Raw genomic sequence first — 27,858 nt, forward strand, 5'->3', positions numbered from 1 at the left:
TGTCATGCAGAAGTCCTCATCCTCACCCCAACACATTTCTCCCCCATCCCCTTTTTCGTATTGTACTGGGGACTCATAAAGAGATTACTTGATAGCCAGGAGACATAATAGACTTCCCGGGATTTTTTTCTTCTACACAGTACACCTGCCGACATCTTGACGGGAGGTCTGTCTCCTGATACTTAATCAAATCAGTAAAGTTGTGGTTGTTTGCCCTCTTTGATGCTGTTAGTTTTTTATGCTCAGAACCATTTTGGGTCAGTCCGGAGTAAGCCACGCTTGATGCAGGACATTACTATCTGTGTGTTACCAGGATGAGATCAGTGGCCCAAAGTCATTCAGCCCTTTACAAACACAAGTTTCTCTTTCAAATCAGTGAAAAGGAGCTGCTTGTATTATATACTTTGATGTCAGCATTTATGTCAAGAACCCATGTGTGCCAGCCAGGAGTAAACTGAATATGATGCAGGACATCCGTATTTGTATGACTACACTGGGATATTTGTGGCTTAACATCTTCACCTTCGGGAGATTTTCCATTTTCTCATCCCCTTCTTCCAAGAGCCATAACTTTTTTATTTTTCCAACAATATTGCCATATGAGGTCTAGCTTTTTGGCGGGATGAGTTGTACTTTTGAATGACACCATTTATTCTGCGCCATATAAGTTCAATTCCACAATTGATTTTTGGGGGGGTTTATTTATCGTCTTCACTATATGGTAAAACTGACCTAGCAATATGATGCCCCAGGTCGGTACGAGTTTGTAGATACCAAACATGTATAGTTTTACTTTTATCAAAGTGGTGGAACAAAATTCAGGAACTTGTCAAAAAAAGAATTGCGCTTTAGTCGCCATTTTCCGAGACCTGTAGCGTTCTCATTTTTCGGGACCTGGAGCTCAGTGATGGCTTATATTTAGCTACTTGAGCTGGTGTTTTTAATTATACCATTTTGAGAAGATGTAATGTTTTAATCGCCGGTTATTGCATTTTAATGCAATGATGCGACAACCCGAAAAACGTAATTCTGGTGTTTTGATTTTTTTCTCACTACGCCCTTTACAGATCAGATTAACTGATTTTATATTTTCATAGATCGGGCATCGGGCAATGCTTCAGCATCCCTATGATCAGCAGAAATGCTGATCTCCTGTGAGTGCATGTGTTGTCATGACAACCCAGGGTCACGGGGCCGCCTATGGCGCGGGGAACAGTATGATCCCTGCCGGAGGGTTTTAGATCACACTGTCAGAATCTGAGAACACAATCTAAGGGGTTAACAGGTGTGGGTGGATCTCTGATACACCTTTGCCTGTTAGCTGCACATGTCTGCTGATCAGTAGACATGTGTGAGGAATAATGCAGGCTCCCCACTTGAGCCCACATTAAAGGGACAGACACAGCGAAGGACGTATATGTACATCCTTGCTCGTGAACGAGTTAAAGTAATTTACCCTTTAAATAACATCTCTGGGTGCCCATTTTGATGCCCATTTTTGTGCCAGCTTCTTTTGAAGCTGATTTTAACCCCTTTACCCCAAGCTTGTTTTCACCTTCCTAGCCGGGCCAAATTTTACAATTCTGACCAGTGTCAAATTTTGATAATAACTCTGGAACGCTTCAATAGATCCCAGTGATTCTGGGATTGATTTTCATGACACATTGTACTTCATGTTCGCTGCAAATTTTAGTCAATATGATTTACGTTTCTTTAGGGAAATAATTAAAATTTGACAAAAAGTGTGACATTTTTGTATTTTCTAAATTTTAATTTTTATGCCCTGAAACCAGATATTTATATCACAAAGTCATTAACAAATAACATTTGCCACATGTCTACTTTACATAAACACCATTATTTTTTTTTAAACATAGTTAAAAACTTAGCACGGATAAAAGTTTATTAGAAACTTTTCATTTCTCCAACTAAATTTATAAAACCAATTTTTTTAGGTTTTAGGGACTACAGCACATTTGAAGTGACTTTAAGTAACCTATGTCACAAAAAATACCCAAACGTTACACCATTTTAAAAACTGCACTCCTCAAAGTGCTCAAAACCACTTTCAATAGGACTATTAACCTTTAGATGCATCAAAATTTTACTTTTTCCCACATACATATTGCTTTAGCCCCAATTTTTTCATTTTAACAAGAGTAACAGGAGAATAAGGACCATACAATTTGTTGTGCAATTTCTCGAGTACTCTGCTATCCCATATGTGGTGGGAAACTACTGTTTGAGCACACTGCAAGTACTGGAAAGAAAGGAGCACTATTTGAATTTTGGAGCGCAAAAATTGCCTGGAATAAATAGCGGATGCCATGTTGCATTTGGAGAGACCTTGATGTGACTAAACAGTGGAAACCCCCACAAGTCATCCTATTTTGGAAACTAGACCCCTCAAGGAATCTCTCTAGAAGTGTGGTGAGCACCTTGAACCCACAGATGCTTCACGGAATTTTATTACGTTGAGCCGTGAAAATACATATTTACCACAAAATTGTTGCTTTAACCCCAAGAAGAAGCGCCTTTGAAAGGAATGTTGCGGGAGTCCCAATCAGGTGGGGGACTGTTACAGGGGGCTGTCTGATAATAAAACCTAAAGGAGTATCAGACAGTCAGGGTCCACCGTGCAAAGACTCTGCTGCAGACTATGGCAGAGTGCAATACCTCTGTTAAACTCACAGAGGAATATAATTAGTAAGTAAGGCAATTCCTCCCTTACTTGGAGGGTGTGTGGAATGGTCTCTGTTAATAATCACAGAGACAAAGGCAGTGAGTGTGAAATGGCACCTACCTAGGTCCGTTCCTCTAGTGGTGCCAGGAGACGGACAGCAGCGTAAGCCGCACAAAGCTCCTACCTGCGTTCGCTCCACTAGTGTGCGAGGACACGAACCACTAGATATGGCACCTGCCTAGGTCCGCTCTTCTAGTGGTGCAAAAGAGACAGACAGCAGCATAAGCCGCACAAAGCTCCTACCTCTGTTCGCTCCCCTAGTGTGCGAGGATACGAACAACTGCCAGACGCAGTATAAGGAACGTTGCCCTAGCGGCAACGTCCACCTACGAGTAGAATCACAAGGCCCAGCCGGACCATGTGCCTCAGGCACCTGCCTATGTCCGCTCCCCTAAGAGGTAAGGATACGGACTGCAGCCGAAGCTGTAAGGTATAAGAACGCTACCCTGCCGGTAGCGCTCACCTAGCATAGACAGAGAGATGCCTAGAGGAACGTGCACAGAGCGTCTACTCTCATGCATGAACCAAGAGGACTGAGTGCCGTGCGGCGTGCGTCAGGGTCTTATATAGACTCTGTGCCTCATCCAAGATGGAGGACACCAGAGCCAATCCGCTGCCAGAACGACAGGAATGACGTCACGCTGGCCTATCACTATCACTGAGCAAAGCGTCACAAGCACATGACCAGCGACCAATCGGCATAGAAGGTGTCAGAGACATGTGACCACGCGTCACAAGCACATGACCAGCGGCCAATCGGCATAGAAGGTGTCAGAGACATGTGACCTCGTGTCAGCGATGATGTCACCCGCACATGTGCAATGGCTCCAAGATAGGACTTAGTCTCCAGCGCTTGCACATGTGCAGTAGCAAGAAATCTGGACATAGTCTCCAGTGCTCGCACATGTGCAGTAGCAAGAAATCTGGACATAGACTCCAGAGCCACAGCAACCGTAACAGGGACAGTACACTCTCTCCCCCTGCCTCCTAAAGGCTGTGATCGATATCGGTTGTGGAATTTTCGGGGGTCAGCCAGTGGCAGTGCAGGCACCGCTCTGGGTAGTGAAAACCAGGGTTCGGCTGTCATGAAAGTCAAGCTGCAAGTGGCGACTGTGCGTGCACAGACACATCCAAGGTCAGGAAGTCACCGCAAAAATCGGACATACTGGTAAGTCCAAGGTTGTGAAGGGGATAAAGCATAACCGTCATTTTAATTTTTGTTTCATGAATCAATAGTACACATGAAAATAAGCAACTTTGTAATATTTCTTATCAAAAAAGTCTTCTTCTTTCTCTATCAGAATTGATCAGTCATTAAATTCTGAGGTACAATCTGTAGTTAGTAAAGACTTTCCCATTACGAAAGAAGGAAATTTGTCTAACATTTATTACAAAGTTTGTTATTTTAATGTCTACTATTGATTTTTTAAATAAAAATTAAAACAACGGTTACGCTTTAAGCATATTTACACAAGGGCTCCTCACAGCATTGTATTTTGATTAATTATTGTTCCTTATTAAACTCGTGGGGAAAAAAAAATACTCCAACCAACTACAGCCTGGAGGAGGGATGGATGGAGGTGCCTGGTGGAGGGATGGAGATGCCTGGTGGAGGGATCTGGAGGTGCCTGGTGGAGGGATGGAGGGAGATGTGTGCTGGAGCGATGGAGTGAGGTGCATGGTGGAGGGATGGACGGAGGTGCCTGGTGGAGGGATGGCGGGAGATGCGTGCTGGAGGGATGTGAATGGTGGAGGGATGGATGGAGGTGCCTGGTGGAGGGATGGATGGAGGTGCATGGTGGAGGGATGGATGGAGGTGCCTGGTGGAGGGATGGATGGAGGTGCGTGGTGGAGGGATGGATGGAGGTGCCTGGTAGAGGGATGGATGGAGGTGTGTGGTAGAGGGATGGATGGAGGTGTGTGGTGGAGGGATGGATGGAAGTGCGTGGTGGAGGGATGGATGGAAGTGCCTGGTAGAGGGATGGATGGAGGTGCGTGGTGGAGGGATGGATGGAGGTGCGTGGTGGAGGGATGGATGGAGATACGTGGTGGAGGGATGGATGGAGATACGTGGTGGAGGGATGGATGGAGATACGTGGTGGAGGGATGGATGGAGATACGTGGTGGAGGGATGGATGGAGATACGTGGTGGAGGGATGGATGGCGATACGAGGTGGACAGATGGATGGAGGTGTGTGGTGGAGGGATGGAGTGAGGTACATGGTGGAGGGATGGAGGGAGCTGTATGATGGATGGAGGTGCATGGTGGAGGGGATGGATGGAGGTGCATAGTGGAGGGATGGAGGGAGCTGTATGATGGATGGAGGTGCATGATGGAGAGATGGATTGAGGTGCATGGTGGAGGGATGGAGTGAGGTGCATGATGGAGGGATGGAGGGAGGTGCATGGTGGAGGAATGGAGTGAGGTGCATGATGGAGGGATGGAGGGAGGTGCATGGTGGAGGGATGGAGGTGTATGATGGAGGGATATGAGGGATGGAGGCGTATGATGGAAGGAGGTGTGGCACCGGGGGTGGTGCAGGCAGCTGCTGAGGGCAGTGGGTGGGATGGGTTTTCCTCCATACACACAGTAGCAAAGTCAGCTGTGAGAAGTGACGACTCGTCCATGCTTCTTCTCCAGGGAGGGCGGGCACCGCTCATTCACGACCAGGAACTGACAGGCACACATGTAGCAGTTGTGTGGAGCCGCTGACAGACGGACGGGTGCACCTCCTATCATGGACCCGGAGCCGGGAGCTCAGCAGGAAGCTGCATGAAATAGGAGCCAGCCAGGAACTCTGCTGCACAGTGCGGGAGGCAGCGCGGCCATGGACAGGGCGGCTCAGCAGTACAGCGGAGGGGGCAGCAGCAACAGCAGCAGCCGGAGCAGCAGCAGAGCCACCTCTGCAGGGTCCTCGCCCTCCTCTGGTGCCCGGGGGCTGCTGGCAGGACCTGGGAGACTCAGCCAGCAGCAGGCTGTGGCACTGGCGGGGAAGCTGGATGGGGGAAGAAGGGACCAGCAGCAGAAACAAGTCATAGAGGGGGTGCTGAGCAAGTACACCAACCTCCTCCAGGGCTGGCAGAACAGGTAACTGGCACTAATGGCTCTGCAGAGTGCCCATGTGTTATGTGGGTGCATAGACAGTAGTTACAAGTCTGCATAACATTGTGCCCACATGGCCTGTGTGATGGAGATGGGGGCGTGATGGCAGTACCTTGTCCTTGGATGTGGCCTTTGGGAAGGCATCATGGAGGTGCCATCAGTCTTTTTGGCATTGTTTGCGTCTGTTGGGACAGTTCACACTTTGCAGCGACGCTATATAATAATTGTTCTCTCGATCACTATATCATGGCGTATTTAGGAAACTTTCTTGAATATTTCAAAACATTTAAAGGGGTCGTCCAGTAAAAAGTTATCCCCCTACCCCAAGATAGGTGATCAGTGGCTGATCGGTGTGGACACGCACCAATTGGCAGATCAGGGACGTTTATACCCAACAGGGACCTAAATCTCCATTACAGGTTGATGCAGAAGGTTGAACCCCCGAATGCCACTCCATTCATTCCAAATGGGGTGGCTGGAAGAAGCCTAGCCCAGCGTGGAGTAGCCACTTAGAGAATGAAGTGGTCAAGCATGTTCACCGCCACTCCATTAGGTGCCATGTTCTGCTGGTCCCAGTAGTCCCCACCATTAGGAAAGTTATTGCCCATCTCACAGGTGATAATTCTTTATAACTGGACAACCCCTTTAAAGTGTCCCATTACTAATATAGCATGTATAAAGGCACCTCTAACAACGCTGCTGGCTTGTACACCATTTTTATAAATCTCATAGCCACTGGGCAATTTTTTTCTCTGGAAACTGACCCAGGGTGTAATTTAGTAATCCGCAACATGTCAGCTTCTCTTGCGGTAAATATGCTTTTTATTTGCAGATTTTCCACATAGACTTGATAGAAATTTGGAAATCTGCTGATAAACCCCCCCTAAAAAAAAAAACCGCATATGCAATATTTACATAGCAGAATCTCAGTACAAAAACACATTTAATCCGCTCCTGACTTTATCGGTAAAGTTTTATTAAAGCTAAGGAACAGGAAGCTTCCGAAACAAAGTTTTAAAATATAACTAATCCAAAACACAAAATCTGTGTCAGAAAAAATGCAATAATAAAAAAAAAAAAAAAAAAAAAAAAAAAAATAGAAAACCAACAAGTGACATTAATTAGCTAATTAGGCCAGCATCAGGAATGCTCCAAATAGTGTGGGAAGTAACCGGAGGTGGAGAGGCTGGTATATGGATTTCTGTGGTTATAAGCTACAAGTATTTTCTATACAGACCCCATACATGTCAATAACACTGGGGATGTTTATTTCTGCATGTTACCAGCCATATGTGTGCACATGGCTCTATATAAAGGGCAATCTGCTTGTTGCCTCGGCAGTATAGTGGTTACATGGATGTAATAATCTCCGTAAAGATTTGTTCCCCAAGTTCACACTTGGAGAGGTCTTAGGCCGGTCTGTTATGTTCTACCTTAAAGTCTTATTTACACTATTTGTATAAAAGTAGAACTCTCCGCCTGCAATTTTTGCCTCCAGGAAAGTTCGAAACCCCCCACCTTTATAGAAGACGTGTCCCAGAACATTGTGAAAAGTTCTCCCACACGTTCAGGAGCCTCAAGAGATTTTGCATCTAAACGTAAACTTCAAACATAAAGTCCATATATGACACTTCTATATCTTTATGCGCATAATTTCACATGTTCACCAGAACTGAAGAGGCCAAAAATCTCCGATCTAGATGCAATAAACATCTGAGTTAGAGTTGACCATTATGTTGGGTGCAGTGTGTGACTATATTTTACAGCTCATCTTCTCAGTCTTTAGTTGGGGGGCGGGGGTCCTTGTACACCAGAAAACAACTCACTGTTTGGAAATGGGGATGATAACATGAAGAAAAGACTGTTTATTTACCTAACCTTGGGCTCAGTTGAGACGGTTTTGGGGTACAGATGACACTGACTGTACTGTCCAGTGTGCTGTTGCCTCTCTCCATGTGTGACATCTAGAGACAAGCGAACTTGAACTTCAAAGTTTGGTGTTCGTACCAAACTGACTTTACAAAAAAAAAGAAAAGAAATCTGAGTTTGAGTGCTTTACGTATGCTGACCACTCAAGTGAGCATCGCTGTGCTCGGGTACACTCGGTGCTCGGCCCTGTGCGAGCCGCTTGCAGTGTTTTGAACAGCTCGTACTTTGGGTAACGGCATGATGGGATGTAGTGTACACCAGAATTAAATAATGAAAACCCCTTACCTCCCCCAGAAGTGCTCTCTACGTGGGCAGAAGCCCGAATTGCCCAAACAGTGACTTCCATTGGGGCTCAGGTCAAGTTCGAGTCACAAACTATCTAAAGTTTGGCTGAACCTGCCGAACTGAATTTCAGTGAGTTGATTAATCTCTAGTGATGTCAAATCGGGCAGTAGTATTTGAGGGGTTGGACACTTAAAAGTGGTTCTCGGGTCTATTTTTAACTCTGATGATGGGGAGTCATGGTGCCAAATCAATAAGCAAAGATATACTCACTCATGAAATCCGCTTCCAGCTTCATCACTGCAGCTTGGCCAGACTCAATCATACTGAAGCTGATGACGTCCTGGCTACTCTCCTGACCCTGCAGCAAATCGGTGGCCGCTGGTGATTGGTTGTTGTGACGCTATTGTTACCGATCTGGTGATGACCTTCCTAATGGCAGCACTGCAGCCAGGAGCGGATTCCAGGGATGAAGATATCATCTTTTATTATTTTAGCACCAAAACCCCTCCCACTGTCAAAGTTAAAAATAAACCAGAAAACCCCTTTAAGGCCTCCTTCACACATCCGTGTTTCTGGTATGTCTGACGTCCGTTTTCACACGTGCCAGAGACATGGACACATGTAGACCCATTCAAATCAATGGGTTTGCGCGCACGTGCGTGTTTTCACATGGACTGTGTCTGTCTGGAGCATACTTGTGTCCGTGTGACATTTTTTTTTTCCCCCAGTAGCACAGATCTTATATGGCTCACACACTGATGTGCTCTGTAGGACATCAGTGTGACATGTACCGTAGAAAACACTTGTCTGTGAAATAAAATTATTCAAATATACTCACCTCCAGCGCTGCTGTATTCGACGCTGCTGTCACTTGATTCTGACCCACGCTCATTGCATACTCACTGCACCTCGGACCAGAAGCAGCAGCAGCGCGGACACAGCAGCACCATGGACAGGTGAGTATAGAAGCTCATGCTGTCCGTGTGCTATGCGTATGTCACATGGATAGCACACTAACAACACACGCCGAACACACACACGGACACACACATATGCACCTACACCACGGACCGTACAAAATGTGTGTTTTGCACGATATGTGAAAGAGGCCTAAGGAAGTTTTTCCATGTAGTAAATACGCTGCACATTATTGCGAGCAGAAAAACCATAGTGTTACAATAGTTGCAAAGTGGATGAGATTTTAATAGATCTGATCCAAAAGATGTTTAACATAAATCAGCACACAATTGCCAGCAATACAAGTTTATCAATCTATTTAGACTCATTCCAGATTTCTCCATATGGGGGGTAAAATCTGCATGTAAGGATTTTCTCAGGGATTTCCCTGCACATTGCACTACCCTATGTGTGGTTGTAACCTGAAAGAATTATACTTTTGATTTGTACTTCTTAATGGGGTTGTCCGGGATTCACATATTGATGATTTATCCTACGAAATGGATATGGGATCCGACACCTGGGATCCTTTACTGACCGCAGCTTCGGCAGTGGCCATATGTAAGCGGTAAACATGGAGGAACATGGCACGCACAGTAAGTGCCTGATTCATCCGGACTAAGTTCATCCCCCCCCCCTAGAAGTGAATGCTGGGTGTCGGACCATACGGGTGTTGCCCGACACCCGTATGGCCTGACATCCAGCATACACTTCTATGGGTGCGGTATTCACTTCTCACCGGTATGGTATTAATGAGTTATCTTCTAACTAGCTTGCTGCAGACAACTAACCCTTAAGCGATCAGTGATAAGAAGGGAAAGGCCCAGCACAGCCTGTCCTGTACAGACAGATTCTCCATATTGATTATGTATCATGATCTTGCCTTCAGTATTTTACCTTTGCAGGAATATTAGATAAAATATGTATTTGTTGGGAAGTGCGTGTGGTTTCTAGAGCTACTCAGAAGACTTTTGATTTTTTTAGATGTTAAAAGGGTTGTTGTTTTCAGAGGCAGAATATTTACATAAAAAAATAAACTTTACACGATAACCAGTTACTATGCTTTACTGGTGATGCAGGTAATTGTGCACCCTAAATAATGAATGCCTTTTCAGGGTCCGAGATGTGTGTTTGTAATGTCTGACAATCCATTAAAAGAAGTATCCGGTTTATTATGGGCCGGGCCCTCGAGGTATGGGCTGCATAGAAATTGGACTAGAGATGTTCAAAACTACCTGGTGGAACTGGGCAAACACTTTGGACATGGAGTACAGACCAGAAAGCAAGTTTGGACGTGTTACAATGGAACTTATTTTGACAATATTATTACTGTGATGTAACCTGAAGCTCGTGGCCTCGAAAATCTCCAGTAGGCTCCGAACTACCAGACATCTTTGATAGTGTTTATCTTTCTATATGGGTCGAAACGACTTTTTAGGCCCCCTAAACTCTAGGGCTCAAGTGCAACTGTAATCTGTGCCCCACCTTCAATTGCACCCTTGCTAATAGTTGTGTTATAAGTACATGGTATTGTCAGTGAAAACTATCACTTGTGCAGTTTTCTATTGAGTTTTCCAGGACTAAACAAGAACCTGACTTAAAGTAAAATAAAGTTGCATTATGCCACATAAAGTAGATCAAGAGCTTATCCTTGTAATTTCTCTTGGTGTGATGCCCACGTGGACATTGTGGCAATCATATGAATAACTTTCCATACGGACTGACACTCCAGTTTTAGTTGTGCTGGGTGGCACAAACTAAATGGAATCTGTCAAGGAGCTTTTTTTTACATGTAAGCTGATTACAGCATGCTGTAGCAGTTAAAAACAAAAATCCAACTGTGCTTCTCTTATCAGTCTTTGTGTTGTTTACCTAAAGCCTTAATCACTTGGTGATTATCATTGCTATGACTAGATGGCTTTTGCCATGCGACACTCCTTCTGCTGTGATTGACACCTTACTGTAAATGTACAATCTCTATTGAGAGCCTGGTGTGGGTAGGACAGCTCTATCAGCTCTGTTGTGTTGCCAATTCTAAAACCTCAAATTATATAAGAATGGCTGCAGCCAATAAACTAAGTGATGCATCATTAGATTCAGGGTCTCTTTGACTACATCATACTGCTCTCAGATGAGGTAGCAATAACCTGCTGACAGATTCCCTTTAAGTAGTACTCTAATCAGGCAGGTGCTAGTGGCCAATCTGGGGGCTTTGTTAGGTTCCAGATGGCATTATGTCATCATATGAGCAGATCACGGGGCACCAATGCTCTAACACAGGGAATCCTCCTTAGATGACATGGCAGCTTGAGACCGCCACATCCTAAGGTTTAGATCACATTAGCGGTTCCTCTGGACCCATCCAGCACAAGTCGAGCCCAGCTTTGATCCAACATGGTAATAGTAAGCACACACGTGGATTGACATTTGGGGTTGAAACTGGTTTTGGAATCTGAGATGTGTGAACCGAGCCTATGAAGGGTGCATTGTATCAATCTGACTGACTACCACTGGCAATGAGGCCAAATATCCATCTGTAGTATGGGCTGTGTGCTACACGAGGACAGGGCTTATCGGTTCTCCATGTATAATTGATTATTTTGTAAATGTATTTTCTATTCAAAGCGTCTTGTTAATCATTTATCAGACATAATGGGATGGTAAATAATGGATTAGGGCGGACACATAAACCCTATTTTAGATGTTGGTTCAAATCTGGACTCCCGCACTCCATTAGATGGTAGACATTGTCTTTCTGCAGATTTGTATTATTTGTGATATGTGAATTCTTCTCACATTCATCAAAGCTATAGAGGTGGTCCACTACTCAGCATTAGTGGCCACGTTAATGTAAAGAAGCCCACAGGCTTTTCTCAAATACCTTGTGTAGCACATTCTACCTCTGAGCGGCGCTGTTGCAGTCTGCTCATCCCCATCATGTGAGCCCCGGGCTCCGTGACCCTCTAAGATCCGGTGATGTCATGTCAACTTCCAGTTGACCCGACATCACCAAGGCGGGCCCCAGTCTTAAATCTTGTGCTTATTAAATATTAATAATCCTTCCGCAGTGTAACTGTCTTTTTAATTTTTATTTCATTAATCAATAGTCCACCTGAAAATAAGTAGCCATGTAATATCATATCCGTCAGATTTGTAGACAGTAGAGGGAGGAGGGTGCGGAGCTCTGCAGCTAGATCCTGCCGTCATCATAGAATCTCATCAGTGATCACTGCCATCTCCTATCTCAGTAATGGGAAGTCACTGAATATAGATTTTACCTCAGAATTGAGAATTCTGATAATGACTGATCAATTCTGACAGCAAAAGAAGCTGATTGCTCTGATCAGATATATTACAAAGTTACTTATTTTCATGTGTGCTATTGATTTATGAAGAAAAAAAAAAATTAAACTGTGGTTATGCGTTCAGATTTTTTATACTATATATCTTCCTTAATGTGAGCAGAACATTTTTGCACACAGTGTACACATCACAAGTGGTCCCTCTCCCACCTTCATGTACTATTACTCCATAGTGGGACTCGACAACCCACTCATGGCCTGCAGACTTTAACCACCAGAAAGCACAGACAGTCCTTAAAGGGAACCTGTCAGACAATTCAAGGTGCTGAAACTGTGGAGCATGAATCACAACCTTGCTCTATGATTGCAGCCAGGTATACAGTGGGTACAGAAAGTATTCACACCCCTTTTTAAATTTTTTTACTGTTTCATTGCAGCCATTTGCTGAATTCAAAAAAGTTCCTTTTTGTCTTCTCATTAATGTACACTCTGCACCCCATCTTGACAGAAAAAAAACAAATGTAGACATTTTTGTAAACCTATTAAACAAGAAAAACTGAAATATCACATGGTCATAAGTATTCAGACCCTTTACTCCGTATTGAGTAGAAGCACCCTTTTAAGCTAGTACCGCCATGAGTCTTTTTGGGAATGATACAAGTTTTTACACCTGGATTTGGGGATCCTCTGCCATTCGTCCTTGCAGATCCTCTCCAGTTCCATCAGGTTGGAGGGTGAACGTTGGTGGACAGCCATTTTCAGGGCTTTCCAGAGATGCTCAATTGGGTTTAGGTCAGGGCTCTACATTTCTGGGGGGGGGGGGTTTCTGTCAAGATGAGGTGTAGAGTGTACAATAATGAGAAAAAAATGAACTTTTTTTGAATTTACCAAATGGCTGCAAATAGAGTGAAAAATGTAAAGATATCTGAATACTTTCCATACCCACTGTATTATTCCCTGAAATGCTCTTTCTTTTCAGAGAAAATACAGTATAAAGCGCACCAATCACCAGGATTTTCCTATATAACAGTGCCAGTATAGCACTGGCTTTTTCAGGCTGATTCTGTACATACCATAAGGCTATATGCGCACATTGCGTAATTTCATGCGTTTACGCTGCGTATAGCACTGCAGCGTAAACGCATGCGTCCTGTGTCCCCTGCACAATCTGTGAAGATTGTGCATAATCCATCCGCACCTTGCGTTTGAGAGCGCAGCGATTTGCATGCTGAAATTTTGATCCAAATCGCTGCGCTCAAAAAGCAACATGTCACTTTTGTGCGCTTTGGATGCAACTCCCACTCTGTCTATGGGAGAGGCACCATCCAGAGCGCATGAAATCGACATTTATTCTGCAGAAACACTGCATTCATTATGCAGTGTTTCTGCAGCGATTTGAAGCGCATATGCACTGCCAAATCGCTGCAGAATATTTGTCATGGCAGTACGCAACATGCGCACATAGATTAGCAAATAGCTCCGTACCCCCAAACACAATTTTTTTGTGGTTAATGAATCTCATGGATCCCCACAATGAGCACCAACTACACATTATATTACAAACAAGAGGACAAATGAGTTTTTATAGTACAAAAAAAGTGTACAGGATTTTATTTAAAGACAGCAAGTGAACATCCATTAAAATCAAGTAAAAAATACCTAAAAAGTATACAAGACCAAGCTCCAAAGTTTATGCATCAATGTCAGGGTTAACAGTACATTTCGAATAGCCTCTTATATCAGTACTTGAATACCTGAAGAGGGACATATGTATTACAAGTAATTCCCTCTGGGAATATACCCATGGAAGATATAGCACTTTCAGGGTTAACAATACAGAACAATAACCTTTTTATCAATACATCATTACATGACAACAGGGGGGCATGTTATATTACATTACAAGTGTTCCCCCTGGGACTGTGCCCATAGACTTTGGATGGGTTACACTTTCTATTCACACTACAATTAGTGTGAATAGTGATGACATATCTACCAGTGGTAGCAGCATATGGGTGGCAGCTTGGTGATAGGACCTCCAGAAGCTTCACTTTGTGACTGAAGGACCTGTGCTGATATCATAACCATGTGACCAGAAGGGGCGGGGCCTCAGCCAACATAGCTGATACTAGGAAGCAACATTTTTCTGTTGGCCGAGGCCCAGCCCTTCTGGTCAAAGGGGTATGACCTCGGCACTGGTCCTTTCTAGTCACAAAGTAAATAGATTCCTTAATAGAATTAGCATAAATAACAGATAACAGGGGGCGGGGATAACTATATGAATTAGTGATGGCCAGTCCGGCTCTTTTTTTGGTGAGGCTCCACTCACCAAAAAGCCAGCTTTTTCAGATCGTTCATGACTCCCTATTAAATGTGTGTTCACGACAGGTGAACTCATATTTAAGCTTGTGTTAATGCCGCTGGAACCATGGCCACCTGTGGCTAAACCCCACCCACTCACAATGGGCCAATATGCTACAACTAAAGGTATGTAGAGAATCAGCATGATAGTGCCAGTATAGCACTGGCTTTAGGTTATATAGGAAAATCCTGGTGATTTGGTGCGCTTTAAAGGGAATTTGTCAGCAGGTTTTTGCTACCTCATCTGAGAGCAGCATGATGTAGGCAAAGAGATCCTGAATCCAATGATGTATCACTTAGATTACTGGGTGCAGCTGTTCTGACACAATCAGAATTTTTAGATTTAGCCATGCACCAGAGCTGAGAAAGCTGTCCCAGCCCACTCTAGGCTCTCTATGTACATTGATAGTGAGGTGTGAATCTCTAATCAGAGGGGGAATTTCAGACTTACTGCCGTGAACTGTGATGTTGTAGTCCAAGCAGTGAAGTCCTAGTGCTTAAACAAACATGGCACATAAATAACAGATTAGACCCTGACAAGACAGGAATCCTTGAATTCTATGTTTTAACCCTTGCAGCATGCTGTTGTGACGCCCTGGGCAAGCCAGGGGTCACAGGTCATGACACCACCACACCCTACACCCCGGATAGGTACACCAAAGCTACACAAAAATCCTTGTTGCCTTCCTCCAGGGGCTGATGTCCACACCAGGGGGTGGGCCAGGCGGTTGGCTCCGCCCACCGAGGAGTTCACAGCCATGGAGGCTGGAAAACCGGGCAGTGAGAAGTTAGAGAACAGTTAGGGAGGTTGAAGTAAGTGGTAGAGGAGCAAGAGAGAGGAGTTAAGGTGGAAGAGAAAGTGACAGTTTGTAAAGCCTGAAGTTGATCCGGGTGTGTGCCCCGGACTGAGAACAGCAAGGTTAGCAGACGGCGGTGACCATCTGCAGGAGAGGCTGCTTGGAGGTTGCTGAAAGGACCGTGGACGGGTGGTGGCCCGGCGGTACCGGAGCGGTATACGAAGAGAAGCCAGCACCATTGGCAGGGGCCTTTCGGATCCCGGCAAGGCTAGGAGTCGCCGTGAATTTGCCAAATCCGTCAGTGAAGGGGACCTCTGGGTCTCCCAACAACCAAGTCCCGATTGAAGGCAACAGTCCAACCGTTAGAGAGAGACACCGCCACCGCCAAGGCACCAGTTTCTCAGGGCCAGCGCCTGCGGGCAAAGAGGGGCTCCTCCGGCCCATATCCAAGCCGGGGAGCGGGTTACCGGTGGGAACCCATCGCTACCAACATAGACTTAGGTGCAGGAAAAGGGACTGTCACCGTCAACTACCGGGGAAAAGCAACAGCAGCCGTCCGTGGGAACTCTCTTTCCAGCCGTGTGTTTTACCGAGAACTGTGTCCCCGTCTCAGGCTGAGTGAGTACCACAGTGCCGTGAGGCACAGCGCTGCCCCCGCGTCCCTGCACCCCACCAAGCCCTGCACCGGCCCGCCATCCCTCATTCCCCAACTCATCACTGGGCCCCGGGACCACCACCCCCTACCCACGGAGGGGAGAACCAACAACTTTGCTGCTCCCTGTCACCGCTCCCGGGATCCCCATACAGAGCAGCAGTGGTGTCCACACAATCACCACAACCGTGGGTGGCGTCACGGACAATAAATCCCCAAAACCAATACCCTTTTCACTCACGGGCGAGGAGCGCCGCTCGAGTCCCCGGGATCCGGCCCATCGCTCGAGCCACCGAGCAGCAGCAGGCCGCAGCAGCAGCGGCAGCCGGACCCGAGCAGTGGGAGAGCGCGGCGTCCCCTCCTCCGCCCGCGACACTATCTTCAGATTACATAGCAAAAACCTGCTGACAGATTCCCTCTATAGATAGTCTGGTCTCTGCTTTTAATCCCTGACTGGCTCTTCCCAATGCTGTTCAAGGTAATTGACAGGTGTATCCACATGTACAACGGAAGGACCTGTTAATCACCTGCAGCAGCGCAGGTAAGAGCCGGGCAGAGCTGAACTAGACCTGTCTCTGGCAATAGTCTTCAGCTGGATCTTCAACATTTCTGGAGCGTTTCAGAGAAATATGTTCTAGTTTAATCAGTTGTTTTAAAAATGCAGAATTCAATATTATGCTGGATTTTCTTGTTTAGTTTTACTTATTTATATCAATAAAGGTTATTAGGTCATTTTCCGAGAATACGTTCCTGATTAAACAATCAGTCTGTTAAATCAATTTTTTTTTATTTTTTGATTAAAGGTATTTTTAAAAAATATTTAATGCTTTTATCATATCTTAATCCCTATTAAAATTTTTTTGAAATCTTGCATTTTTCAATGGTCCATTGGGGTTATACTTTATTACTCTTTACGTAATACTTTCCAGAAGTCTCCTTATCATCAGAGGCAGGACTGCAGTGTGAGGTGTCACCTCTATACACATCTGAAAACACAGGATCCACTGCTCCCTCCCTTAATACACACTCATTGGTGTTAGCATATACTGTAAGTGTATTGCTGCTCATGTCCATGTGGATCTCCTGTAAGAACAAGAAGTATTTGTTTATAACAACCTCAGTAGCCAATGTGAATATTGCAAGATTTCACTTTTTTAATAAAGATTCTGATATGAAGGTAAAACAAAATAACACATTTGTTTAAAAAATACATTTAACATAAAATCTTTTTCAAGAGAATCCATTAGCAGGGCTTTGCTATGTAATCTGAGAACAGCATGATATAGGGGTTGGGAGCCTTATTCCAATTATGTATGACTTACCAGACTGTGTTGCTGTTAAAACATTGATTTTATTTTTTTTTTTTTTTATTCAGCAGGAAATTCAGTACATGACTAGGTCTCGCATATCATCTGGTAAAATACTCTTTGCAACCATGAAAAAGAACCCACAAGGAAAGTGGTTGCATATCTAATTATTGTGCGTGAAATCTAATTTTAATTCAGAAATGTCAGCAACCAAATGTGACTATGTGTATTCTACTGGAGGGAGGCAGCCAAAGACGAAAATATAGAAACTACGACCAGACGTCCTGACTGCAAGTGACCATAGTTCACGTGAGATGGTGGGGCTTCATGTTTCTAGAGTAGGTCTTGGAGTCTGTGTGCTAGCCACTGGTGGGGCCTGTTATTAGGCCACAAAGAGTCAATATTAAGTGGTTGTGCTGGGTCCCTATACTTTGGGTGTTATCTAACACCATTTGATTTGGTGGTGGTGCCATTACTGTAATGTGTTACCAGCTGCTGCAATGTGCTGGTCGCTGGTTGGGCTTATACAGACATTACCATAAAGAGTTAAAGCTAAGGTGTTGTGCCCCATTATTTAGGGTGTTAGGCCATGTGCGCACGCTGCTTTTTTTGACGCTGTTTTTGGCCGCTAAAAACGCACAAACGCACCCGCGTCAAAAACGCACCGGTAAAAATGCATTTTTACTGCGTTTTGCTGAATTTTTGATCTCTGCGTTTTTTTGCGTTTTCCCAATGCATTGCAAGTTGGAGAAACGCAGGAAAGAATTAACATGTCCCTTTTTTTTTTTTTTTTTTAAAGCTCAAAGACACAGCTTAAAAAAAAAAAGTTGTGTGTGGACAGCAAAAATGAAAACTCATAGACTTTGCTGGGGAAGCAAAGTCATGCAGTTTTGAGCCCAAAAACGCACCCGAAAAAATGCACTGTGCGCACTTAGCCTTAAGGTGGTGTCGCTGCTACGTCAACATTTTCTGTGACGTTGCAGCGACGTCCCGTCGCTGTCGCTGTGTGTGACATCCAGCAACGAGCTGGCCCCTGCTGTGAGGTCGTTGCTCGTTGCTGGATGTCCTGCTTCATTTTTTCGTCGTCGCTCTCCCGCTGTGAAGCACACATTGCTGTGTGTGACAGCGAGAGAGCGACGAAATGAAGCGAGCAGAGAGCAGGAGCCGGCGTCTGGCAGCTGCGGAAAGCTGTAACCACTGTAAACATCGGGTAACCAAGGGAAGACCTTTCCCTGGTTACCCGATATTTACCTTCGTTACCAGCCTCCGCCGCTCTTGCTGCTAGTGCCGGCTCCTGCTCTGTGCACATGTAGCTGCAGTACGCATCGGGTACGGTAATTAACCCTATGTGTACTGTAGCTAGGAGAGCAAGGAGCCAGCGCTAAGCAGTGTGCGCGGCTCCGGCTCTCTGCACATGTAGCTGCAGTACACATCGGGTTAATTAACCCGATGTGTACTGTAGCTAGGAGAGCAAGGAGCCAGCGCTAAGCAGTGTGCACGGCTACCTGCTCTCTGCACATGTAGCGACGTTATGATCGCTGCTGTGTCGCTGTGTTTGACAGCTAAGCAGCCATCATAACAGCGACTTACAAGGTCGCTGTTACGTCACAGAAAATGGTGACGTAACAGCGATGTCGCTGTCGCTATGTGTGAACCCAGCTTTATTCAGAACTTGACCATTATCAGTGGTGCCATCGCTGTAGAATATTATCAGCTGCACAGGGCCACATGTTGATAGATACTGATATGGAGGCAGTAAATAGAACTTTAATGGCAGCTGCATTTTGGTACAATATAATTGATCTATAGGGTATCTGGATCGTTTTACAGATATTATACAGGACATCAGGAAGTTACACATATGATTTTATAGATATGATATGGTATTATTGATTATATAGATACATTATCCAGCCATTAATTTTATGACGTCTGACTGCAATATCTGTATACTTCTATTGTAGTTTTTTGAGATGGAAGACTGCTTTATATAGACAATGTTGTTATGATTGTGGTAATGCTGGGAACTCCAGTATTCTGTTTATTGCTTTTAATCTCACCTGGTGTGTTCACATATCTTGATCAATAAAAATAAACTTTGTTCCCTTGCAATCAGGATGTCTGGTCGTAATATTTTTGTCTTTCTTTGCAACCATGCCAAAACCACGTTGACAGCTGCTAATCAGTGGTATGGGCAGTATATACAGGGCTCAGTATTCTGAGCAATGCTAGATCTACAGCAGAGAAAACTTTGATTGTATAAAAAATTACAGCATATAGACCAGCAAGTGGCACATCACTGGAATCAGGATCTCAGCTGCTAAACGTTTATATGCTCCTCTCAAAATATATGTTGACAGATCCTCTTTAAACAGTAGGTAATTTTCCAATAATACATTAACGTACGTTCTATAGCTTTTTTTATAGCTTCTTGTACCCTTTGTCATATATATTTGTATGCGGATATCTGACTGGTAGCTAATGCATCTAGGAATTTGCTGCAAGCAATTACATTTTTCAGTTGTCTATTAATGTAATCATATTTTATGTTTGGGTGCTGTTAAAAGGGACTCTGTCAGCAGGTTTCTGCAATGTAATCTGGAGACAACATGGTGTAAGAGTTAAAACAGAAAATTCATCCCTTCATCTCTTATCTCCTTATTATTATTTATTATTATCTCTTTATTATTGTCTTTTTTTGTTTACTTGCAATATTAGTTTAAGCCTCTCATCTTTTATCATTAGTGGGTCTCAGCAGCAGTGAGTTGTAGTCCGATTCCGCCCCCTTCAGTGATTAGCAGCTTCTCTATGGAAATGTACAGTGAAAACCTGGTGTGGGTGGGGGCAGCTCTCAGAGCTCTGCTACATGCAAAATCTAACATTTTTCACTGTCAAAACGGCTGCATACATTGTTAAACTCAGGATCTCTTTTCCTACATCGTGTTGCTCTTAGATGAGGTAGAAAAAAAACCTGCTGACAGATATCCTTTAAAAAGCATCTTAAGGAATTTGGCTCTAAAATTTGCAGTAATTTACTTATCCCTCTCTTATAGTTCTATCGGGCTACGTTGGCACTACCAATGAGGGTTAAACCATTACCTTTGCTGGCTGCCATGGAGCTATTCTCTGGAAAAAAGGAAAAAAAAAAAAAAACGTTTGACAGATCCTTTAAGTTAATTGGATCCACTTCCTTTCTAGAAGCGATAATAGCAGAGGCCTTCACGCTGTGCAGGATGCTTTGTATAAAATATCTAAACTGTTCCTGACATATATAATCACTGTGCAGGAAGGGGGCAGAGGTGAGCTGCATCCAATACCTACTATGAATGTTGGGTCCTGTGTTATCCATACACAGGTGTTATCTTTTATTTTAATCCTGCCTGTGCTGATGAGTACTGAAATATGATCTCTACAGAAATTGTGTCAACCTCTTTGTAGCTTAGTGGTTGAAATTAAAATTGCAAAAGCTTTTAGAATTATTTTTGAAACATAGTGACTAGGGATGAGCGAGTAGTGAAATACTCGGACTCTCTATACTTGTAACGAGTAGGTCCTAATACTCGGGTACTTGACACGAGTATCGAGTCCAATGCAAGTCAATGGAAAATGTGAGTAATTGTCTGCTGGACCCTACAAAGTGGTCTGGGGGCTGAGTAAAAGGCTGAAATGGATGCATGATTGTTTAAAAAAGGCGGCGGCTTTTCCCGCCCGGCTTTTAAACAATCAGCTGATGCCTGCTCCCCCGCCTGGTGCTTCGCTCCCCGCTACCTGGTGCTGCACTCCCCGCCCGGTCCTAACTTTGAATCGGGTGGGTAGGCGGCGGGGGAGCGAAGCAGCGGGGAGGGAAGCACCAGGCGGGGGAGCTAAGCAGCGGGGAAGAAAGCATTGTACGGGAAAGCTGTCAGTGAAGTCTCTCTCTGTCTCTGTGTCGGTCAGTCTCTCTGTCGGTCTCTCTCTCTCTCGGTCAGTCGGTCTCTCCCTCTCACCCCCTCTCTAATACTCACTGATCACCTGCACATCTGTCACACTGCTCTGGCGGCTTCTCCTGGTTTTGAAAATGTCGGCCGTTCATTATTCCATCTCATATTCCCTGCTTCCCCCGCTCACTGGGGCCTATGATGGGTTGCAGGCAGACGTGCCCCCATGCTAAGTGACAGCTGTCTCACTGTAACCAATCACAGCCGCCGGTAGGCGGGTCTATATCGTAGAATAAATAATTTAAAAAAAAAAACCACGTAGTGTCCCCCCCCCATCCCCCCTCAATTTTGATAGTCAGCCAAGATAAAACAGACAGCTGGGGGTTGGTGTTCTCCTCCTGGGGGGGCACATAGTTATATGACTCGCCCACCCCAGGGCTATGGGACTAGTCCGGTGGTAGTCAGTGGTGGCTGGGCCCGGCTCCGTGGCCCTGGTGGGTGTCAGTTGAATATGTGGCTTGCTTGTTAATGGTTGTGTTCGTGACGCCACCTGTGGTATGCGGCTAATAAGCCGCCGCTGCTGTGTGAGGCCTCCGGGGGATGTTATGGCAGCAATGGTGGTACTGCTCCCCACAGGTGGAGCAATGCCCGGGGCACTGTTGGTGCTTGTGAATGTCTATGCAGATGAAATAACTGAGGCAACTTCAGAGGTGCAGTTCAAGTTCTTTACTCACAGTTCTTGTCAGGGCAGGCAAGACCCTTGGACTGCTGGGACCGCTGTCAGGGACCTCCGTCTTCTGGGTGATTCCGAGTGTGAAATCCGGTACCCTCTCTCTTAGTGTCTCCTTCTCTGCTGTCTTCACTAGCCTTGCCCGAGTTTGGATGGCCCTGGCTTGGCCTCCACTACAGCCTCCAGGCTGGGGGGTCACCTGTCGGCTGATTACCCCTTTTCTAAAGGTCTGCTATGGGTTCTGGCCCTGGGAGCTTGCAACGTCCCTGGGCCTCGGTTTTTACTGTTTGGAGATTGTCTTTGCACTCCTCCAGTCTCTAGGGACAGTCCCCTGTTGCAGCTTAATCACTCCACCGATGTCAATGTGGACCAGGCCACCGCAGCCTGCAGCTACTCGTAGCGCCTCTGGGCCCTCGGCTTCGGTACCCAACAAGGACTGCTCGTGGTACCTACAGGACTACCCGCGGCCCTGCGACCCTTTCTTTCCTTCTCTTCTTTCTCCTCCTTGCCTGCTTCCAGCAGGCCTCCTCCTCCCTCCTGTCTCTCGTTGTTCTTCTCCAACTACATGCTCACTCCTCACTCTCTCACTCCCCGAGCTAACTGACTAAACTTGACCTTCCTATCTCTGTCTGCTCTCCTTGGCTCCTCCCACCTCCCCAGTTGCTAAGCAGTAACCTATGGGAGCAGGGATGGGTCTTACGGCCCCTCCCAGCATGCAGCATGGGAGGGTTGCCTGCCACTTTCCCTGGTCCTGTGTGTCCCTAGCAATGGGTGTAGTGTGGATTTACCAGGGGACCGGAGTTCACTCTCTTCCTCTCCCAGAATGGGCATCACACCGCAGGTGGGGTGCAATGACCTGTGGCGACGGAAGCCTCAGGGGCGCCACACTCCCCCACAGCAAATCCCAGCACGTCCTCGGGCTGAAAAACAACAAAAACATGTGGGGAAACTGCAAAAACATTTTTGTATGCAATAACATAAAACAGTAAAACATTTCTTCCCTTTATGGGAGGCACATATCAGTGAACGTTGCGAACTTCTTATAAAGAAACTATGTGTGCACTTTCAGTTCATTGCACAGTTTGGGCACCTCCCCCATAATTCTGGTAGGGGGCACAACGGGTGCAACTATCTACATTTTCGGCTACAACAAGTCCAGTAGCCCGGCAGTTCGTTTCTTTCAATCAAACAATAATGGGACAAATCAACCAGCCATTAAGTCCAATGGCCTGGTTACATAGGACACATAAACAACATACCAGCCACTAAGTCCAGTGGCCTGGTATGACATGACACATACACTTCCACCGGGGCCCACATTCCAGTTCAGTGGCCCGGTAACACATAACATGGGGGGGGGTGACGTCTTCAAAAAGAATCAGGGGCAGCACAGTAGGAAAGGGTGTCATCTTCGAAAAGAAACAGGGGCAAAACACGAGGGACTTCTTCAAAAAGAATGAGGGGCTCTGTACAGCTTGGCAGCTCTTCATCTTCCTTACTCTCGAGGATAGATTTCAGGATCCCACTCTGGCATGGCTCCCGGCAGCAGGTACGCTGATGAGATCATCGTCTGGGTCCCTTGAGCACTGGTCCCTGACCTTCTGCGCTGTCCTGCAGCCTGGGTTGGAGTGGGGCTGCCTGTAGGCGTTGCACGGCGCTGCTGTAGAGGGCTGCTTGTCTGCAGGGGGCTATTGCTGTGGTCTCTAGGGCCCTGCTTTGGCCGGGCACCCTGCATCACACGCGCCATGGAGATCCTGGTCTGCGTCTCCTGGGTAACTGTTGCAGGCCGGCTGCAATGTTCTGTGGCCTGGGTCTGTCTTGAGGTGGCGCTGCTGCTTGGGGAGATGCTGCGCTCTTGTGCTGTGCGGCGCCACTCTGGCTCTTCTGGGGCCGCTTCTTCCTGCACAATGTGCACATGCAGCGCATACCACCCGCGGTCCCCCATCAGCCGGGTATACTCCACCTCATCACCCGGCTTGGCGTCGCGCCCTGGGTGGCCTCTGGGCAGGTGCTCCTCAATGTCTCTCCGGGCTACAAACACATCCTTGCCCAGGCCAGGCTCCCGGATGAAGCCCCAGCCACCTTTCTGCCGGAAATCGACTACGGTGCCCCGTTTCACTGGGCACTCAGTTCCCTTCAGGGCCTTCCTGACCTCTTCCTTGGAGGCCAGATTGGCGACTTCTCGGGCCCTTCTTTTCTCTTCCCGGAGTTCCCGCTCCCGCTGGTACTCGACCACCAGCCTCCGGCACGTCAGCTCGTTGGCCAGGGGAGTTTCCTTGGGGCGCAGCGGCTGCTGCAGTCCCTTGGTTTCTATGGGCGCCGCGTCCCAGTTCACTCCCGGGGATGCCATTCCCAGGAGGCTCACAGGGGGACTCGGCAGGGGGCCCACTAGTGGTTCAGGGTCCACCCCTCCCCAGGCTCCGTCTGCGGGGGTCTCGGGCAGGCCTCCGGTGCCCCACCGGGCGTCCGCGGGGTAGGCCGGGAAGGCCCGTGGGTCAGTGAAGGGGCTAAGCGGGGGTTCATGGCGGGGCCCTGGGTCCGGACTGGACGGGGTTTCTGGTTGCTCACCCTGCGCTTGCTCCGCGGCATCCATCCACCGTTCCAGATCCTCCGGCACCCTCAGTGTCTCTCTCCGCCTGTCCGCCTCCACTTCCATGCTGCTCAGCCTCCGAGCCAGAACTCTCACTTCTTCCTGGAGCAGGTCCAGCTTGCAATCCTCTCTGCCGGTCCCTGGTGCACCTTGCTGCAGCTCCTCCGCCATGCTACCCACCTGGAGAGAGCTGCCTGGAACACTGCTCGGGTGCTCGACCACGCCACTCGGCTGCACCCTTTCCCTTCTTGGAGGCGGGGCCAGGGGCTGTACGAGTAGCTGGCGCCAGACTGGCGCCCAGCCCATCATGGCCGGCAACACTCCGCTTGCGATAAGGTACATTTTCGTTGTCTGCTGGTCTGGCTTTTTAAACTCTGTCTGCCAGCCGGCCAGCTTATTTGGTCACCACTTCTTTTTCTTCCGCTTTCTATGGCGGGCACCGCTTCGCGCGCTTTTCTTGGACAAGGGGGCGGGGCTTCTCTTCGCGCCCTTACTTCTTTCACGCCCCCCTTCTTCCCGCGCTCAGTGGCTTCAATGGCGGCAGTTTCTCACAGTAAAACACGGCTATTTCACGATTCTTCAGGCGCACAGTACCCGGTGTGACCGGGCACGAAATCCTGTTCGTGACGCCAAAAGTTGACTCGCCCACCCCAGGGCTATGGGACACCCGGTTCCGGGCCGGACTAGTCCGGTGGTAGTCAGTGGTGGCTGGGCCCGGCTCCGTGGCCGTCAGTTGAATATGTGGCTTGCTTGTTAATGGTTGTGTTCGTGACGCCACCTGTGGTATGCGGCTAATAAGCCGCCGCTGCTGTGTGAGGCCTCCGGGGGATGTTATGGCAGCAATCGTGGTACTGCTCCCCACAGGTGGAGCAATGCCCGGGTGTTACGAGGGGGACCCGGGGAAGCGTGCCAAGATGGGAAATGGACTGCTTCCGCCGGTCAAGGTCCACTGTGCGGTGTAAGGGACCGCCGCTATGGTGGGTGAAGAGTGAGCGGGTTGCTGCTAGCGATCGTCTGGAATGTCACAGACGATCTATGTACACCGATCTGCCCTAACCCGTGAGGGTTGTATGGCACAGATCTCATGTCTCGGTGTACCTGTTGCACGGGGAAGCACAGAGGTGCCCACGCACGTGTGCCAGTGGAAGTCACGAGAATATGGCACGAGGGTAGCACAGAGGTGCCCACGCACGTGTGCTTTCAATAGGCAGGTGAGTCCAATGGAGACTTGAGGAGCTCACCTGGGACAGGAACACGGCCTGTTGACGGGGGTACTGCCGGAGCAGCAAGGCAGGAACACGGCCTGCAAACGAGGTACTGCCGGAGCAGCAAGGGCCAAGCCCACAAGAGACAGTAATGCCTGAGCAGTGGCGTGGCAGCACGCTGCCAGACATCCAAACATAGAAGGACGGTCGCGCGCCGCCATGATGGCAGGGGGAGCTTTTAAGGAGGTGCAGCTCCACCCGAGGGCGGGCGCGAGGCGGAGATGACGGACTTGACCCAATCAGGGTCCACGACGTCCCAGCCTGGCCAGTCAGGATTGACCACGTCACCAGCCTTGTCATCAAGCCGTGTGACGTCAGTGAGCGAATCAGGACCCACCACGCATTGCACATGCTCACCCTCCTGCCTCTGGGAAATAGAGGCGGGATCCTCGGTCTCACAATGTGCAGAGATAACGGGAATCTCACTGCTTCCCTGAGCAGTAAACCTCTGCACATTGCGCAGCCTCGCAGACCTTCGGGGGCGCTGAGCAGGAGAGTCTGCGGCAGGCCAGGAATGGGAGACCGCTTCACTCCTTGTAACAGGAGAACCACTAGGTGTCACCCTTCTGCTGCCTCTCTGAGAAGGTATCTCCTGCACACTGCGCAGTCTGGCAGACCTTCGGCGCTGCTGAGCAGGAGTGCTCGTGGCAGGCAAGGAATGGGAGACTGCCTCAGTCCTTGCCTCAGGAGAGCCACGAGATGTAACATTACCCCCCCGTCTAGGCCCCCCCCCTTGTCCGTGCTCGTAGGCCGCTATCAAACCCGGGGCGCGCATATGATCCTCCAACTCCCAGGATCTATGCTCCGGACCACGGCCGGCCCACTCCACGAGGTAGTACCTCTTGCCCTGTATGACTTTTGTCTCCACAAGTTTTGCCACCTCAGGGTCGTCGGACGGGGAGTCGGTTTGAGCCGGCAGGGACCCCGAGAATTTATTAAGTCGTACGGGTTTCAGGAGGGACACGTGAAAGGTGTTGGCTATAGCCCAGCGTGGAGGGAGCTGGAGTCGGTATGCCACTGGGTTTACCTGCTGTAGTACTTTAAACGGACCCAGATACCTAGGGGCGAATTTGGCTGCCTGTACCCGTAGGTTAACATTCTTAGAGGACAGCCATACTAGGTCACCAGGGGCGAAGGATGGTGCAGGGCGGCGGCGAACATCAGCCGTTGTCACCATCCGGTCTTTAGCCCTTTTAAGAGCCTCTTGGGTGTCATCCCAGATCTCCCGGGCCTTGGTAGCCCAATCCTCCACTCTAGTATCGGGTGACGTAATGGGCATCGGAACCGGGATTCTGGGATGTTGTCCGTTATTGAGTAGGAACGGAGTCTGGCCAGAGGATTCATGGACCGAATTGTTAATGGCAAATTCGGCCCAAGGAAGGAGGTTAGCCCAGTTGTCGTGGTGCGCGGATATAAAATGGCGGAGGTAAGTTACCAAGGTCTGATTAGTCCTCTCCACTAGTCCATTGGTCTCGGGATGGTATGCGGAGGAGATGTTCAGCTCTATCTGCAGGAGCTTACAGAGCTCTCTCCAGAAGCGAGACGTGAACTGAGGACCCCGGTCGCTCACCACCTTGTCAGGCATGCCATGCAACCTAAATACATGCCGAATGAACAAGGTGGCGAGAGCACGTGACGTCGGGAGTCGTGGGAGAGGCACCAAGTGGACCATTTTAGAGAAGTGGTCCGTGATGACCCATACGACCCTGTGCCCTGCTGATTTGGGCAGATCTCCCAGGAAGTCCATCCCTACCACTTCCCAGGGACGATCCGGCACTGGCAGTGGGTGAAGAAGACCTGCCGGTTTCTGCCGGGACGGCTTATTCCGAGCACACGACATACAGGCTCCCACATATTCCTGTATGTCCTGGGGTAGTCTCGGCCACCAATAATGCCTGGTCACCAGGTCTCTGGTCCTTT

At 47.6% G+C, this 27,858-nt stretch overlaps 1 protein-coding gene across 2 annotated transcripts in view; it reads left to right on the forward strand.

Annotated features, from left to right (window-relative positions):
• Positions 1 to 5,329: 5,329 nt before the first annotated feature.
• The window catches only part of OSBPL10 (oxysterol binding protein like 10), a 749,675-nt gene continuing 727,146 nt past the window's right edge, over positions 5,330 to 27,858 (forward strand). For both annotated transcript variants that reach the window (XM_075315242.1, XM_075315243.1), the window contains exon 1: positions 5,330 to 5,831. In XM_075315242.1, coding sequence (XP_075171357.1) covers positions 5,572 to 5,831 — 260 coding nt within the window. In that variant the 5' untranslated portion in view covers positions 5,330 to 5,571. The remainder of the gene's footprint in view (positions 5,832 to 27,858) is intronic.

The sequence above is a fragment of the Anomaloglossus baeobatrachus genome, chromosome 6 (genome assembly GCF_048569485.1).
Source record: "Anomaloglossus baeobatrachus isolate aAnoBae1 chromosome 6, aAnoBae1.hap1, whole genome shotgun sequence".
Lineage (NCBI taxonomy): Eukaryota > Metazoa > Chordata > Amphibia > Anura > Aromobatidae > Anomaloglossus > Anomaloglossus baeobatrachus.